The sequence below is a fragment of the Mercurialis annua genome, linkage group LG3 (genome assembly GCF_937616625.2).
Source record: "Mercurialis annua linkage group LG3, ddMerAnnu1.2, whole genome shotgun sequence".
NCBI lineage: Eukaryota > Viridiplantae > Streptophyta > Magnoliopsida > Malpighiales > Euphorbiaceae > Mercurialis > Mercurialis annua.
The window spans coordinates 62,815,355-62,834,687 of NC_065572.1; the positions used below are offsets into that span (position 1 = coordinate 62,815,355).

At 35.0% G+C, this 19,333-nt stretch overlaps 2 protein-coding genes across 2 annotated transcripts; both read left to right on the top strand.

Annotated features, from left to right (window-relative positions):
- Positions 1 to 15: 15 nt before the first annotated feature.
- LOC126671655 (uncharacterized) lies at positions 16 to 1,804 on the top strand. Its single transcript, XM_050365440.2, has 4 exons — positions 16 to 108; positions 197 to 284; positions 380 to 775; positions 870 to 1,804. Exons 3-4 carry the CDS (start codon positions 407 to 409, stop codon positions 1,728 to 1,730), a joined length of 1,230 nt encoding a protein of 409 aa, XP_050221397.1. The 5' UTR covers positions 16 to 108; positions 197 to 284; positions 380 to 406; the 3' UTR covers positions 1,731 to 1,804.
- Positions 1,805 to 2,617: 813 nt separating this feature from the next.
- Positions 2,618 to 3,379, top strand: LOC126674708 (CLAVATA3/ESR (CLE)-related protein 12-like). Its single transcript, XM_050369195.2, has one exon. The coding sequence runs from the start codon at positions 2,779 to 2,781 to the stop codon at positions 3,130 to 3,132; it is 354 nt and encodes a 117-aa protein (XP_050225152.1). The 5' UTR covers positions 2,618 to 2,778; the 3' UTR covers positions 3,133 to 3,379.
- Positions 3,380 to 19,333: the final 15,954 nt, after the last annotated feature.

Sequence of the window (19,333 nt, forward strand, 5' to 3'; positions counted from 1 at the left end):
ATGGCACCCGTTGTGGATACTGCAGCTGTGGGCATTGGACCGACTTAGAGTTATTGCTCCCGCTCTTGCCGATCCCACTATTTCACCACATCTACCACTGGGCGACAGGTGTGTTTTACTGTTATTTAATATTTTTTAATTTTATTCTATTTCTTAAATATTGACGGATTAATGTGTTGTTGTTCTTGAATAACAGATGGGGAGGCCGGAGAAACGCCAGCCGTTCGGCTCGACACTCGCTGCCTGACATCCGTGTTCGGCTTGACACATCTCGCTACGAAGATGTAAGAAATTATGTTTCGGTTTTATTATCTCGTATGTTAAATAGCTCATTGTGGGAATGTTTTAATATTAAATGTCTTATATTTTATACATGCAGTTTATCTGGCAGCCGTACACTGATGATATGCTGGACACTATCCCAGCGTATTGTTTAGATGGGCGCGCTTTTTGGCGGGCCACGGTTCCACCTATTTATTTTCATATTGTGGAGTGGCACCAGGCAGACAGAGTTCTGCAGCAGTTCGGACTGCAACAGGGTATTCCAGACGCCCCACTTCAGGACCACTCACTACACTCCCTTACCCTGAAGAGCAGCTCATCTTGGATCCAGACACACTCTCACTACATTCGTGTGTGGGACGACCGGCTCCGGTTTGTAATTTCAGGACAGCCCCTCCAGGACCCACCTCATTATCATTCCGAGTATATGGATTGGTTTCGGTATGTCACGCGTCGCTGGATCACACGACAGGGCGCTGAGCTCGGAGCACAGGTATTTTTTTAAATTATATGTTTTTCAATTAATTAATCAATAAATTGTGGGTTAATTTTCTAATTTTTTTAACGTATTATATCTTTATTTGAAGGCCGATTTTGTGGAGCGTGTACGTAGGGATGCTCCTGTTGACACTGAGCTTCGGCGGTTCGCAGCCAGCACACAGAGAGGCACTAGAGAGGACCGCCGTGATGTTACATCGCCCCCTATCGAGCCTTCTATACCGCCGCATCGACTACCAGTCATACCTGACGCGCCGATAGATCCGACTACACTGCGACATCGACGGCGACAGCGGCGTCACCCCCCTGCACCACCTCAGCGTCCGACCGATCCTATGCCTCCCCCAGTGGTTTTTCATCCTTTCAGAGGGCATTACTATTACGCGGGGTCCAGCTCTGCACCGCCACCCTTTTCATCGGGTCCTCCTTCTTCTTCTGGCCAGTTTTACGGGGATTCGGCACATCACTATTTTGAGGGGTCGTGTTCATATCCAGTGCCACCAGGACCTTCTTCGCCTTTTGTTCCACCGCCGCCTGCTTATGTACCACCTACGGTGCCTCCTTTTCAGGTGCAGTGGGATCAGCCTACACAGGGTACACAGGACTTTCCAGCTTCACAGGGACTTCCACAGACACCTGGGACTACAGACTTTCTGTCATATGGTAGCAGTTGGTTAGGTCTAGACAGCATGGAGGCGATGATGTTCCGCCAACAAGGAGAATTTGTTACCCCGCCACCAGCAACGACGAGTACGGCCATTCCCCAGGACCAGCAGGGTGACGACGGAGCCGACGACGAGGACGCCGATGCAGGAGAGGGAGATGGTGATGGTCGCCCAGGTCGACGTTACCTCACCATCAGTACAGGCCGTCGGGCGAACCGTAACAGAAACAACTTGCGCTCGAACCTCCCGGTAACTAGCAGATATGACGATAGGACTCCTAGGTGATTTCTTTTTTGTACTTTGTACATTATTATCTGATGTAGTAATCTTTTTTAATTTGTAATTTTTAGTTTATTAAATATGTTATTATTATGAGGTATAAATTATATTTGAATATTTGTTAATATAATTATTTTGTAGTATTTTATAAATTTATTTTTGTAGAATGTTAAAAAAATTAACTAATTCAAATGTTTTAAATTTAAAAAGTTCAACAATTAAAACGTAAATTTTTTTTAATAAAAGGTTTTCTCATTTTTAAATTTTTATTTAAATTTTTTTTAAATGATTGGGAGAAAACCTCCCAATCATTTAAAATAAAATCAAAATGATTGGGAGAATTTTCTCCCAATCAGTGCAGTCAGGGAATTAATTCCCTGGCTGCACAAAAGCAAACCGCGTAACACTTACGCGGTTTGCCACGTTGGCAATGCAAACCGCGTAAGTGTTACGCGGTTTGCTTTTGCATATGTGGCTCCTCCAGCGAGGAGCCACGTAGGACAGACCGCGGAACTGTTCCGCGGTTTACACAAACCGCGGAACAGTTCCGCGGTCTAGAAGGTATAAAATGGGATTTACGAGTTTTTGGGTGATAATTTCGGAAATAATTAACAAAAACCAAATTTAATGGTCATTAACCCAAAAACATAATCAAACGTGGTATAATTCGAGGTTTGACAATTGTTATAATGACCCCTTTTTGTTTCTTGATTTCAAAGTAACTCTCATTGGGGGAAAGGGTCTACATCCCCTCTTCTTTAATTTCACTTTCAGCAATGAATTACCATAAAAAGGTGGCAGAAAATCTCACATGAATCCTCAAAAAGAACATTTTATAAGAAAATTTACATACACACATCTCAAAACCTGCCTCTAGCTTCCACAATTTCTTTGTATCAAAAGATTTCAAATCTTTCATTTGCTAATTTAGGTTACTATATATAATTTTTAATACCTTAACCTTCTCGTCTTCATTTATTCATAACCAATTGATCTCGATCGCAATTCCGATCCATGCTTCGTATGCAAACCCTAATTTTCTTACTCTTCCACCATGGCCTTGAAAATTGTACATTCTCTATTATGTGTAGTTTTTTGGCTTTCTCTCCTCTTGTTAGGATTTCTTGAGTTGTATAATTGTAAGTCTCGCATTGGTACCACAAACGAAATCATCAACTCAACGTATAATTTGCATCATCATCGTCGATCTTCATACAATAGAAAAGTTCTTGCTAGTAGATTCGACTTCACTCCATTTCAAAAAAAGCAACATCTTCATGATCATCGTCATGATCATGGCGAAGAGGAAAAACAAATGCACGAAGATAAAGATGGAAGAGAGATTGATCCGCGTTATGGTGTCGAAAAACGTCGCGTCCCTACTGGTCCAAACCCTTTACACCATTGATGATATTTTATTCTTTGCTTGGTTAGTACCCTTTTATGATTACTCTGGTCATGATCATGATCGAAAGTGGTCAGTAAGAGCTTTCATTACTTAGATATGATGATCCAATAGCATTTTGATTTTCTTTTTCTTTCCCTAATACTTCTTTATTTTATTTTTCTCCTTTTTGTTTTCCTTTTAATCATGAAGCTAAAAGTATTTCGAGTTTGATAGATCATGATATTGTAAAAAAAGTATAGAGTTATAGTTTTGAGCTTGTACATCTATTAAGCTTTTTTTTTAATTAAATTTTCTGGTTTTGCTTGCATGATTAGTTGATTTTTATCATAATTATTATCATTACAAATATTGAAAAAACAACGACAATTTAATCTGTATCGCTAGTGGTATATTTTACAATGAGCTTTCAAAGGAAACAAGAGTAGCTGTGACGGCAAGGTAAGGAAATTAAAGTGATAATATTAAAAAAAACTAAAAAAAAACATAAGTTATCTTTTAATAAATTGATGCGTTTGGTTAATTAAAAGTTTTGCTTTCTTTAAAGATCAAGAAATATGTCGCTATGTGCAGTACAAGTGAAGAATTTGGGGTTGTAAAGCCACTAAAATTGCGTTTATTGCTTTACATGCACCAAAAAATGAAGAAAATCCGTAGATGAGATCACTTGAGATATTGTAAAAAAAAAGGTCACTTGAGAAGACTGTAAAAAGGCAAAATTATTTTGGCCAAATCCATACAGAGTCCTTATATTTGGCAAATATTTTACTTGCAGTTCCTATATAAAAAAAAACAAATAGTCTATTATGTCTCTACGTTTGATTTAATAGGAGAGAAAGGAAAATTAATGTGAAGGTAAGTTATTTTTTTTTTACACTTTGCATGTATTGGATTTAATAGGAAAGGAATGGAAATGTGAAGGGAAGTTAATTTTTTTTTTTATGGATAAACTAATAATTAATTAGAAGGGAAATGAAATGGAAGGTGAATCATTCTCTTTCATTCACCTTACTCCAGTTAAAATAAGTTACACTTTATTTTAGAATGCAGACAAATTCAATTCCAATTACACTCCATTTTGGAGTTTAAAATCCGGTGATAAATTTGAATTTTTTTTGAAAAATTGTGATTTTATATAACATTTTTTAAAAATCGTGATGAGAATAAAAAAAAATGTATAAAGATAATGATTTAATATAAAATTAACTCTTAATATAATAATAATTTATAGGCTTAAATATATCAAAAAACACCAACTTTCACGTGTTTTTGGTATTTAAATTAATTTTTTAATTTCGGAAAAAAAAAAATCATGAACTTTCAAAATTTTGCAATTAAAGACACCGGCACTGTTTTGGATGTCAAAGGCACCATTTTGGATGTAAAATGACACTATTTAGTTGCAAAAAAAAAATATTCATGTTAAATACGTCAAAATTAAAAGATTATGTTAAATACTAAAAACACGCGAAAATTGGTGACTTTTGGTGCATTTAAACCTAATTTATATTGCTATCGGCACATGAAAAGCAATCCGGATGCATGACATTCACGCTCTTTCTTCAATGATTTTTTAGGGGTATTTGCAAAGTAAATCCCAACATTTCACTTCTGTAGTGATTTGATTCCAATATTTAAAACGTTACGAAACAAATTTCAATCTTTCTTATTTTGCGATTTGTAGCCCAAACCAATTTTCGTCAACATTGTGCATACGTGATAACCATATTAGATACATGTGTTGGCATATTATATCCCAATGTTTCAAAAAAAATTCAAATAAAATTCTAAACTTTTGTGTTTTTACACTTTGTAGCCTAAAAAGAGACAAAACTGCCGGAAAATTGATTGGGGCTACAAATTGCAAAAATAAAAAAGATTGAAATTTGTTTCATAATATTTTGAACGTTGGCATTATCGCTATGAAAGTGAATCGTTGGGATTTGTTTTTTCAATATCTCTTTTTTATTTTGTTGATTTTATATTATTGATTATTTTAATATTTATTGATAATATTTTTTGTTATGTGTGATAATATTGTAACTGTTTTTTATTATTAAACTTTTTTTACAGATTTTATATTTAATAACATGTAAAAATTAATTACTCTACAGATACTATTGTAATTTAAATAATTTTTATTTATAAAAATTATGTATAAATTATTGAAAAATATTATTATTGTATAGTATAATTAGTTTAGTTGTAGACTAATTGTTAGGATTATTTCTAAAATTTTAATTAGTTTAGGACTTTAATCGACTTAAATAGCAATTTGCCTCCTCAATTTGTAAGCAATGGGCAATTAACATACAAATTAACTTTGTGGGAAAATTAGTCACGAACTTGCATATTATGGCAATTAGCCCCAATATGGCAATTTGTCCCCTAAACTTGTAAGTTTTTTTTTGTTAAATGATGGATATATAAGCACTATCACAAAGCAGTGATAGGCAAAAAGCTCAAAGAGCTAAAAGTCGTTACAGAAAAAAACCAAATTTCTGAAAACATCATTTGCCGAATACGAAAACCCAGGATTAAAATCCTTATAATAGGTTACTGCTCTACAAATACCCATGTAAACTAAAGAGTTCCGCTCCATCAACTCTTGTCGAAAGACTTTCTTATTTCTAGCCTTCCATATCTCCCAAACGCAGAAGAACCAAATACACTGCCACAAAGAACGATATCTCTTTCGAGAAAGAGAGCTCCAATAGTAAAAAAAGCCATGAACGGAAGAAGGCGCCACCCAACAAATATTACATAAATTGAGAATATAACTCCAAATACCCCAAGCAACTCGACAATGGATGAGGATATGAGTTGTATTCTCTTCCTCCGAACAAGACGAGCAGAAAATTTGGTCGGGCGAAAGAACTCCACGCTGGAATAAAGACACATTCGAAGAAATCCTGTCCCTCTCTACTAGCCACAAGAAGAACAAGATACGGGGGGGAGCTTTAAACTTCCAAAAACGACCAAAGTCTGTGACCAAATTAGGCCCGCATAATGTCTTTTTGAAACAAAGGCAGCAGCAGAGTAATAGACTTTTCCTTCCCAGCTCGCCAAATCTGAATTGCCCCGCTGAGGTTGATGATTCTCGATAATATGAAGCATTTGAGAAAGGAGCTGTTGTTCTCCTATTCTCAGCCGACGCCGCCAAATGAAGGAGAAACTGAGCTGCTGGAAGTCATAAACAGCAGCAACCATGGAGTCTTGGTTGCGAGAAAGGGCAAACAGACCCGGAAATTGATCAAGAAGAGGAGCTGAATTGTGCCATAAATCATACCAGAAACGAACTTGAGAACCATCGCCCAAACTTATCTGAAAACCGGACTTAAAAGTATTCCAAACTGCATTGTTTTTAACACAACCCTTGTAGATGCCTTTCCAAGCATGAGAAAGATGATTATAGTTAACTGATTCAATATCAAACCAGAAATTCATACCCGAGCTACACGAAACAACTTTGAGCCAAAGAGAATCTCTATTTGAAGAATTCAACTTCCAAATCCACTTGATAAGAAGACTTTCGTTCTTTAATCTGATAGGCGCAATATTTAGCCCCCCAAAAGTAAGAGGAAGACGAACATCTGACCAAGCAACTTTACTAAACCCCGTCTTGGAAACAGAGCCATTCCAAAGAAAACGACGCATGAGACGCTCCAAAGTAACAATCACAGACTGAGGAATATAGAACGAACAAAGAAAGTAGACATGCAAACTACTCAAAACAGACTTAATCAAAACTACTCTGCCAGCTGGAGACAAAAGATTACCTTTCCAACTTGCTAGGTGCTGCGAAAAATTAGAGATAACCGAATCCCAAGAGCTCGCCTTAACTGGTCTCAAAGAAAGAGGAAGGCCCAGATAAGTGATAGGTAACTCTTCTATATTGCAACCAAGAATATCTGCAGCATCGGATAAAGATTGATCATCAACATTAATGCCGATAACTGATGATTTTTGGTAGTTAATCTGAAGACCCGAAACCAACTCAAAGCAACGCAGAATTCGAAGTAAATTCCTGACCATCTCCAGATTATTCGGCATGAAAAGTAAGGTGTCGTCAGCAAATTGCAGGATAGAAACCGGCTTCTCATAACCATCAACATGAATACCATCAATTAAACCCACATTCACAGCATTCTCAAAAAGAGCTTTCAAGCCCTCCACGGCTAAAACAAATAACATCGGGGAGAGGGGATCGCCTTGTCTAACCCCTCGACCCATGTTGAAATTCTGAGTTGGATTACCATTAACAAGGACCGAAAGTTGCGCAGAAGAGAAAAAAGAAGATATCCAATCGATCCAAGACTTATCAAAATTCATCCTAGTTAGCATTTTGATAATAAAATTCCAAGAAATAGAATCGAAAGCCTTTTTAAAATCCAGTTTGATAAGAAGAACCTGATTTTTGCGCTTGTGAGCTAGGTGAATCAATTCGGAAGCAATCATATGGCAGTCGTGAATACTTCTTCCCTTAATGAAGCCAAACTGATTCTCGGAGATAATGTTAGGAAGAAAGGGAGATAGTCTATTAGCCAAAACTTTAGACAAAAGCTTGAAGACACCATTAATAAGACTAATAGGACGAAAATCTTTAATATCTTTAGCCCCTTTTAATTTCGGAATAAGCACCAAGAAAGCTGTGTTTAAACCCGCAGGGAAAGCACCCGTGCGATGAAAGGAAGAAAAAAGGTCTATGAAGTCTTGCTTAATAAATTTCCAAGCTTTCTTATAAAAAAAGAAATTGAAACCATCCGGGCCTGGAGCTTTGTTATCCACACAATCCGACAACGTCATAAAGATTTCCTCCTCTGAGAAAGGCCGAACCAAACTAGTTGCATCATCATCAGAGAGAGACTGAACAGGGAGACTATCCAAAGAAAAACTGACCTCTGATTGTCTCTGATATAAATTCTTATAAAACAAGTGAATATTTAATTTCACATTGTCGACCGTTGAATAAGAAATATTGTCCACGGTAACATCAGAAATCATGTTGTTTCTGGAGTGGACTGAAGCAATTGTGTGGAAAAACTTGGTATTTTTGTCCCCCGATACATTCCAATTGATCCGAGACTTCTGATGCCACAAAGTTTCAATTTGTTTCGAAACTGAAATGAACTCCGTACGCAAAGAAACCAACTCCTCTTGTTCTTGAATAGTCAACTCTCTTAAATCCTCCACTGCTTCCAAAGCTTGGATGTTATTCTGAACATCTTCTAATTTCAGATTGAGATTGCCAAAAGAATGGGTATTCCAATCTTTGATAACCTTACGTAATTCCCGAAGCTTAAAGACCAGATTAGCATTAGGAAATCTCAAGGAAAAAGACTGCCAAGTAAAAGAGATTAAGTCAGAGAAAGAAGCATTACTCCACCAAGCATTGATAGACCGAAAAGGTTTCGGACCCCAATTTGCTGCTGCTGCCGACTTGAATAACACTGGACAATGATCTGAATAATTACGGGGAAGAGCATGAACAGACATCTGCGGCCATTTAGTAAAAAAATCCGGCGATAGAAAGCAGCGATCAATCTTTGAACGAGAGATTGAATTATACCAAGTAAAGAAGCGACCTTGAAGAGTGGCTTCCTCAAGGTTAGAAGAGCTAATAAACTCTCCAAAATTAATCATAGCAGCTGAATACCCATGACAATTAGCTCTTTCTGAGGGATGAAGGATTTCATTAAAGTCACCCGCCATGATACATAATCTGTCTGAGACCAATTCCGAACCAATACTAGACCACAAAATAGCACGATCTGCTGCCTGCGAACAGCCATAAACAAGAAAAAATCTGATTCTGATGTTAAAAAGATCGAAATCCAAACAAATCCAACGAGGGAAGATGAGAGTTCTCGTAACCGAAATAATGTTCTTATCCCAGACACAAATAAGGCCTCCTGAAGCACCCGAAGAAGGAGAATAACAGTATTCATAATCTAAATTCGGCCATAAACGACTAACAAGAAAGTCATCAACCAATTCTTTTTTAGATTCAATGAGACCCAAAAGAGAAAGTTGATTTTTAGTAACCAAAGAACGGATAACTCTTTGTTTTCTCGAAAAAGAAACGCCACCCCGACAATTCCAGGAAATAAAGTTAAATAACTCAGACATAAAAATTAATTAACCTTGAAGAGAAAAGAACCTCTAAAGATTCTTCTCCTGGAATTCCTTGAACAAGCCCTTACTAATGCTCTGAGATAAAAGGTTAATGATCTGTGCCTCGTTTTCTACTGAAAAGAGACCCGTTTCTAAGCCAACAGACCAAGTTTTTTTGGCCTCCATTTCCACAAAGTTCTCAGCTCTGATAGCTGCATTCCTGTTTCTGATCAACCCATCCGAAAAAGAGTTAGTCTGAGCATCCTCGTTGCTGTTGGAAACCAAGTCGTTGGCAGTTAGCCTCTTTGATTTTTTCCTAACAGTAATATTAGTCATAACCGGAGTGGCAAGCGATTCTGAAGAGAGATCATGCTGAGAAGAATTCTGGAGATGCGATGAGGAGACTGATTTCTGCTGGTCTGTTTCTAACGAGGCCTGATGTAAGTCCATAACCTTATCAAGAGAGAATACTGAATTATCATTGATAATCTTCTGCTCAGTCCCCCCTATTGATTCAGAATCCGAATCTGTAATAGATTCTGAGCTAGAGTCTGAATTGTGAAGGCAGTTAGATATCAGGAGGGGAACTGACGATTCGCAAACCTGAACGATAAATTCTTTCCCATTAATACGGACAGGAAGATTACAATCAATACGAGGAGTGGAAATTGATATAGAAATAAGGACTGATCCCAAATCTAAGCGTTCTCTGGATAAAACCATAGGATGAACAGTTATAGATTTCCCAAAAGTGTTTCCAATAGCCTTGAAGAAGTCTGGATTCCAGGCAATCAAAGGAACTCCAGTAATGTCGATCCAAGTATATCGTTCGTTTGAGACATAATAATCCTCCAAAGGAGTATATGAGTCAAAAAAGGTATTCAAATTCGCAAAGTCCTTGGTGAAACGAAGCAGATATTGTTCATCGTGAAAACATATTAGAACCTTTGAACCTCCAAGAAACGATAATGACTCGAACAATACTTCATTGTCTTTCAAGAAAGTCTTGACATGAGGCAAATTCTCGATAATAGAGACGGAAACTACCAAGGCCAGTTTGCGATTAATCAATGGAGCGTTAAACAATAAGGGTGATGGTGCAGTAACCTCTGAATAAGATCGATTATCCCTTATTGATTCTCTGAATGTTTTGTGAACAGCTTTGCGAATCAACTTGTAAGTTATTTGTCTCTCAATTGGCAATTTGCCCTATCAAATTTTAAGTTATTTTTTCAAAATAAGCTAATTGCCCATAATCAGCAAGTTCATGACTAGTTTGTCCACAAAATTAATTTATGCGTTAATTGTCCATTGCTTACAAGTTGAGGGGACAAATTGCTACTTAAGTCGACTTTAATCTGTCCTAATATGTGTTAGATATTAATTATACCTACTATTAGTCTTTGTGTAGAAAAAAAAAGTTTAATCCTATTAGGATTTGAATTTTTTATTCCTTTAACATATGTTGAGCTCTATAAATAGACAAGTTCCATGGCTTGTCAAATTTAAGAGTGTGAGGCAGATTAGTACGACTAAAATATTATTTGGGTTTATTGTTGAGTTTAGGCATTAGAAAAAAATTTATCGCTTTTTTGTAATCTTAATATATTAGTGAGCAAAAACTCGTTTCTTCGCTCGTGGATTAGTCTTGGACGAATCAAGTAAATCTTGTGTTTGTTTTAGTTCGATTTATATTTTTCCCTAAACTTGATTGCCTAATTAATTTTCTGCTATGTTGCTGCGACTAATCTCACAACAAGTGGTATCATAGCAACAATTCCGGTTCAGGATTTATTTGGAATCTTTTTGATATGGCTATGGAGAGATTTGAAATTGAGAAGTTTGATCGCACTAAAATTTTTGTCTAATGGAAAATCATGATGCGTGACTCTGTTTGACAAAAGCTGGATTGCGAAAAGCATTATTAGAGAAGGAGAAGTTGTTAGAAACAATGAATGAAAACGAGATTGAAGATTCCGGTGAGAGAGCTCTATATATCATCCGACTATGTATATCTGATGATATTTTGCGTTGAGTTATACGCGAGAAATCCGCTTTGAATCTGTGGAAGAAACTCGAAATGCAGTTCTTGAAGAAAAATCTCACCAGTAAACTTGGTATTGAAAATAGTCTACATATGCTTCATTTGGTTGAAGATACGTTTTTAAAAACACACCTTGAAAAATTCAATTCAATTTTAATAATTTGGAGAGTCTGGATATTAACTATGATAAAGAAGATTTAATTGTCTCTTATATTGCTCTATTCGTTACCTGCTGATTATAAACAATTTCATAAAAATTTAACTATTAATCATAATACGCTTTTTATTGTGTGAGTTAAATTTGTCCTATTTTCGAAGAAACTTATAGATAAAGAGCTAATGGGTAATGATAGTTAGATATTTGATACTGCCTTTACAATAATACTAGTATGAAGACAAACTATGATAACAAGTATCTGAAACACAAAAAATCTACTTGTAACTATTGCAGGAAGAGGGGAATCTAAAGATTGATTGTTGAAAAAAAAAAACAAAAACCAAAAACTGCCAAAGCCTACCTCTCAAGACAATATTGTTGAAAATGAATCAGATGAGGACGGTACCATGAAGATGTGCTAGTAGTTTGGGATGGAGATTTAGGTTTTAGAGGGAGCTAGTTCTCCAATCGGTTTAACCTAGAGAATCGGCTTGATCCAAAAGTGCAGCAGAAATCTTTAAGTTTGAAATTTTGTGCAGATGCGGGTTGTTCATATTACATTTGTGTCAATTTCGATTGTTTTTTTTACTACTACAGAGTTGATAGTGAAGTTGTTGTTATGTTCAATGGTCAAACTTGCAGAATTTTAGGCATTGGTTTTAGTCAAGATCAAGATGCATGATGGAGAAGTTAGAACATTTACTAACGTTCGACATGTTCTTGAAATGCGAAAGACTCTCATCTCTCTATATACTTTATAAATTTATCTATATTAGTTTTATGGAAGGAATGAGGTTTTGGATATTGTGAAAGATAATGCAAATGTTATTGAAAGCTAATAGAGTTGGTCGTTTGCATGAGATTGATGGATTAGTTACGACTTCGTCTCTTTCGCCAGATTCTACTGATGAGATTGTCGAAATTAAGGTCAACAAATACGCAGCTGCATGCCAATTGGTTGATAAATTAATTGATTTATCTTTTGTGTCATTTTGCATTGACAAGTCAAGACGTTCTTGACCTTTTTTGAAATTCATCAATTGTAATAACTGGTTATGGTGGAGTGGAGAAGGTGAAGTTTAGTTGTTATTCTATTTATTGAAGATGTAAGAGAATTGTAGTTAAGGGGGATATTATTAGGATTATTTTTAAAACTTTAATTAGTTTATGATTTTATTTTTATTAATATATGTTGGATATTAATTATACCTATTATTGATTTTTGTGTAGAAAAAAAATCTAATTCTATTAGGATTTGAATTCCTTATTCCTTTGATCTATTTTAAGCTCTATGAATATACAAGTTTCATGTCTTGTGAAATTTAAATGTGCGAGGTAGATTAGTACAAATAAAGCATTATTTGGATTTATTGTTGAGTTTGGGCATTAAAAATATCTCTACTGTTCTTTTGTAATCTTCATCTATTAATGTATAAAAACTTGTTTCTTCGCTCGTGGATTAGTTTTTGACAAACCACATAAATTTTGTGTTTGTTTTAATTCGATTCTGCATTTTTCTATGCATAAGCTTGATTTAATTTCCTGCTATTCCGCTGACTAATCTCACAACACTAATTTATATTAAAATAGATTGATGAATTATCAACGATCTATAGTTCAAATGGTGTAAGAGCTCAATAAAAAACTGTTAAGACCGTGAGTTCAATTCTTTCCACAAGCACTCCCCCTCTCTTAATTATCAAAAACAAGTTGATGAATTAAATTTTATTTTAACATTTAAATCCTTAATAACATCAATATTTTCATGAGAGAGGAGGGAATAGTTTAATAACGTAAAAATGAGGGGGTAATAATATAAATTTTTTAAGATTCACGGACTAGTAACTAAGAGTTAAAATTGGATGTAATAGTACTTATTTCTAAAAAATAAAAAAATTGAAAAAATTAGTAGTTATACACAATATATATATATATATATATATATAATAACTAGGCTTCAAATTTCCTAATAATAATTAGGCTTCAAAATTATTAATAATTGGGCGCGCTCCGTTAAAAATTAACAATATATGAATTCGACATGTCCTAAAATGAATCTGGATTCAAAACATCAGTTTGTACAACAAGATGAGGAATTTAATTAGACTCCTTACCCAATCCACTTGCCAAGATCTAAACTTATGTATCTATCAATCACTTCCATGGATTTTTCTTATATATTCCAAATTTTCATTATGCTCAATAATAGAATTTAATCATAGCGATATACATAATTTTAAAGAGAGATTCAATTAGGAAAATTAAATTATCTATTTATTTATATACTTATATAATTAAAAGAATTAAACAAACATGAATTTTCAATTTAAATAAACACTTATTTAATATACTAATATAACTAAGAGGATAAAAAAAAGCATTTTAATGAATTTTTAACTTGCATAAATCACTTGTTTAATTTTTAAAAGTTGTTACTAATAGATAATTCTCATCAAATTCTCATTTTGAATGAAATACTTATATCAAACGAGCATTCTCGTGAATTTTAAATTTTAGTAAAATAGTTATTTAATTTTTATAAAATATCACTAATAAATAATTTTCATTTGCTTTTTAAATTGAATAACACATTTATTTAATTTTTGAATTATGTTATTAACATATAATTCTTATTATTTTTCAAATTTTCAAATAATTTACTTAATATTATTTTAATTATAAATAATTTACCTTTTATTGTTTTATTGTTTTTGCTCTCATCAAAAGCGGTATAGGATCAATCCCAACGAATAGCAGAAAAATAAATAAGAAATCAAAGTGACAACAAAATAAAGAATTGAACCATAACAAACATATAATTTATGTGGTTCGCCAACCAACTACGTCCACGAGCGACGAAATGAATTTATTCATTAATGTCAAGATATAAAAATAATAGAGACTCACTCTAATATCTAAAACCGAATTGGTTTCATAAACCCAACAAGAACATACTAAACTAAAATAATGCTTAAGACCGTACTACTTAACACTTTTAAATTTTACAAGTCATAAAATTTGCCTATAATCAAATTAGGTCAAAAGCAATATGTGCACAATTATACTTTTTTTTTAATTTTTTATAAAAGAATAATGATGTAGGTAATAATTAATTTTTCAAAACATATTAAGATTAATTTAAATAAACAAATACTAAACTAATTGGAATATTAGAAATAAACTTATCAATCTCCACATTGATTTAAGTTCTCTGGTTACCACTTTTTCGGCTTCTATGCAGCTTTTCTCAGATTTTATCGCTGGTTCGAACTTGATTGAATCTCCTCTTCAAGGTCGATATTTTACTTGGCAGAATGGGTCTTCTAGCTCCAAAATAGACAGATGTTTTGTTGCGGCTGAATTGCTAACAGTCTGGCCGAATGCTTTCCTTTCGGCATTGCCTAGGAATTTCTCAGATCACGTCCCCTTGCTTTTTCGATCAGAAGTTACTGACTGGGGCCCTAAACCGTTCAAATTAATCAACGCGTCGTGGGATAATAGAGAATTCTTCTCTTTTGTTTCGAAATCCTGGTTTAATATTTCAGCTTCAAATCAGGGAGACATTGTGGCTAAGTTGCGAAATCTTCGTGTTATGATTAAAGAGTGGAATGTATCGGTTTTTGGCAATTTGAATCTCAGGTTGGAAAAAGTTCAGCAGGATATACAGAACTTAGAGGCTTCGGCAGATTATTCAGACCCTTTCGAAGAAGATTTGCAAGCTTTATCTTCTCTAAACTCGGACAGTTTTATGATTTCTAAACAGATAGAATCTTTATGGCAGCAGAAATCAAGAACTTCTTGGAATCTTGCGGGAGATAAAAATACAAAATTCTTTCATTCGGTCGCTTCTGTTCATTCCAGAATCAACTTGATTACTGAGATAACAGTGGATAATTCTAGCTTCTCTTCTCCGAATGACATCAAGGAAAATGTTTTTTTGTTCTATAGGAAATTATTCAAAAAATCGGCAACTGCAGATTTCTCTTTGAATAATTTACAGCTGAATACTCTTTCGGATTCGCAAGCCGCAAGTCTTTCAGAAGCCTTTACTGAAGAGGAAATTCATCGAACCCTTTTGAGTTTAGATGATAACAAGGCGCCGGGTCCTGACGGCTTCAATTTTTTCTTTTATAAAAAGGCTTGGAGTATTTTGAAGAAGGATATTCTGGATATCTTCTTTAATTTTCATCATTCGGCTGTTTTTCCTCCTGGAATTAATACAGCGTTTTTGGTGTTGATTCCTTAAATTAAAGGAGCTTCTGACATTGCGGATTTCAGGCCAATTAGTTTGATTAATGGAATTTTTAAGCTGCTTTCTAAAGTTTTGGCTAATAGGTTGTCCCCTATTCTTCCGCTGATTATTTCTGCTAATCAGTTTGGTTTTATTAGAGGTCGCAGTATTCATGATTGCCATATGATAGCTTCTGAGATTATTCACCTCACCTCTAGACGCAAAGACAAAGTTTTTATGCTGAAACTTGACTTCCGGAAAGCTTTTGACAGTATCTCTTGGGATTTTATTTTAAAGATGATGGTTAGACTCAATTTCGATTCTAAGTGGGTTAAGTGGATTAATTCTTTCTTCGATTCTGCTCAACTTTCGGTCTTAATTTATGGAAGCCATACAAAAAAAATTTCAATGGGAAAAGGGGTAAGGCAAGGGGATCCTCTTTCGCCCATGCTTTTTGTGCTAGCGGTTGAAGGTCTCAAAGCTATTATTTCTCAGGCAATTCAGCAGGGTATTCTAGATGGTGTTCATATTGATGGGTACGTTTATCCGGTCTCAATTCTCCAATTCGCAGATGATACTTTATTGTTTATTCCAAATGATATAGATATGATTCGGAACCTTTTGCGAGTTCTTCGCTGTTTTGAGATTATATCGGGTCTCTCAATTAATTATGAGAAGAGCTCTTTGCTGGGTATTAATATTGATGAAGATGATCTTGTAGCTGCTGCAGATATTTTGAACTGTTCTACTGCTCATTTTTCTATTTCGTATTTGGGTCTTCCGCTCTCTAATAAGTCTATCCGAGCTTCGCATTGGCAGCCAGTGGTAGAGAATTTTTTGGCAAAATTGGCTCTTTGGAAAGGAAAACTTTTATCTCCAGCGGGTCATCTTGTTCTTATCAAGGCTGTTTTGAACAACTTGCCGGTGTACTATATGGGTTCATTCGTCATTCCTCAGTCGATAGTTGTTTCTTTGAATCGTTGTATGAAACGCTTCCTTTGGTGTGGTAACCCGGAAGGGAAAGGTCTTTGCAAAGTGGCTTGGAGCTCTATATGTCTTCCTCTGAATTTGGGTGGTCTGAATATAATTCCATTTCGCTTCCAAAATCTGAGTTTTCTTTGCAAATGGTTATGGAAATTTCGAACATCTCGTGGATCTCTTTGGTTCTGCGTTGTGGCTAATAGTAATGGTTTCACTTCTTGGAATGAGCTGAATTCTCCTAATCAATCTCATCTTTCTCATCAATGGAAAGGAATTATCAGATTTTGTGTTAAAAATCTAGATGTTTGGAGGGCTTTTAATGATTTGTTATCAGTTTGTATTGGCAATGGCGAGTCGATTTCTTTTTGGTCAGACAGGTGGATGGGCAACGATACTCTTCAAGTTCAGTATGAGAATCTGTTCAGATTGTCAAGGAATCAAACTTCAACAGTCTCCCAACTGCTGCCTGCGTCATCTGCTGTTCCAATTTTTGCTTGGAACCGAAGTCTAAGAATAGGAGAGAAACGTATGCTGAATGAGCTGCTGGAAAAAATTAGTTCTATTAATTTGAATATTGATTTGCAGGATTCTTATTGCTGGAAAGGAAAGCAAGAAGGCTTTAGATCGCGCGATATCTCCTTGATGCTTCAGAACATTGCAGGACAAGGCATAGCTATAAACAGTCCGCTCATCCCTTCGATTTGGCAATGGAAGCTTCCCCCTCGTGTTCAGTTCTTCGGATGGCTTCTAGCTCGAGATCGGATTTCCTCTTTGGTTTCCTTGACAGCTCGAGGTATTATTGTTTCTAAAAATGATAGTTGTTTAGTTTGCAATTTTCCGGAGACTACTGTCCATATTCTATTACACTGTCAATTTGCTTGGCATTTTTGGGGAGCTTTATTGCGAAAGTGTTTTTTGATATGGGTTTCGCCTCCTACGATGGATATCTTTTTTGGTTTCTGGATCTCAATTCCTCGCAAATCATTCAGCGAACTTTGGCGTCTTATTTGGTTCTTCGGTATTTGGGAATTGTGGAAAGCTAGAAATATCAGGATTTTCAACGGCGTTTTTGTGTCATTCGATTCCTTGGTGATCTCAACTATTCGAAAGGCGGTTTTATTTTATGTTTCTTTTCATCCGCATTTTCCCTATTCCGGAAATGAAGTTTTTCGTTGTTTGGATAATTTTGTAGACATCTTTTGATCCTTTTGGGTCTTTGCCTCCCACTTCTTGTGGTTGTGCTTTATAAATAATCATTTATCCAAAAAAAAACTTTACATTTTGCACTTCGCTCTAACCAGGCTACTTTTATTGAGGAACTTCAAAAAAATTTAAGAACGTTTTAAACATATCAATGCAAAAAGACACAAAAATAAAAATCAAATAATTTATCAGTCGATTGCCATGCAATTACGAATTTATTAACCTTGATCTTGGAAATATCATTATAGTAAATTATGATGAAGAGACGATGTCGTAACTGATCCATCAATCTCATATAAACGACCAACTTTATAAGCTTGCAATAACACCATAACATTTTTCATAATCTCTAAAACCCCATTTTTGCCATAAAATTCATATCCACAAATTTCTAAAGTAAACAAAGAGATGATATTTTTACGCATTTCATGAACATGTCGAACGTCAATGAATATTCTGACTTTTCCATCATGCATCTTGATCTTGACTGAACCAATACCTAAAATTGTGCACGTATGATCGATGTTCATCACTACAACTTCACTATAAACTCTGTTGTAGCAGAAAATCAATCGAAATAGGCACAAATGTGATATGAACAACCTACATCAGCATAAAATTATAAAATTGATGTTGCTGTTTTTGCCTAAACCAGATATGTAGCTGGTTTTCTAGGTTTAATCAGTTATGGAATCTACTCACTTTTCGTCTTAACTGGTTCAGCATCCGGTTCACTAGGAAATCAAATAAAGAATCGGTTTACCCTACATCCAAAATCGGCCTCCATTAGGTTCTATGGGCAAAACTTGATCTAGGCCCTATTCATTCTAGAAACACCTAAATTTTTTCAAATTCTTGCAAAACACTGCTAGCACATCATCACGATCCTCATTCAATCTATCTTCAACAATATTTTGAACAGTAAGCTTTCGATAGTTTTTGCTTTTTTGGATTTTTTTAACAATCAACCTTTGGATGCCTCTTCTTCTTGCAATAGTTACAAGAAGATCTTTTTGTGTGTCTCAAATACTTATTATCATAATCTGTCTTTATACTACTACTGATAGTAAAGACAGTATTAAAAATCTGACTAGCATTCCCCATAAACTCCTTGTCCATAAGTTCTTTTAAAAAAAGGCAGATTCAACTCCCTCAATAGAAAGCGTATCATGATTAAATATTAAATTTTTATAAAATTGCTTCTGATCAGAAGGTAATGCATGAAACAATAAAAGAGAAAAATCTTGTTCATCAATATTTAATATTCATACTCTCGAAATCCATGATAATGGAATTGATTTTCCAAAGTGTGTTTTTAAAGACGTACCTTCTGTCATGTTATGCTACGTGTGTTAATATGGGTTGACGGGTCGTGTTCGTGTCGTGTCGACCCACTCTGTTGACACTATTAGGGTCAACACGAACACGACCCATTTAACTAATTGTGTCAAAATTCTCAACCCTAACACCACAC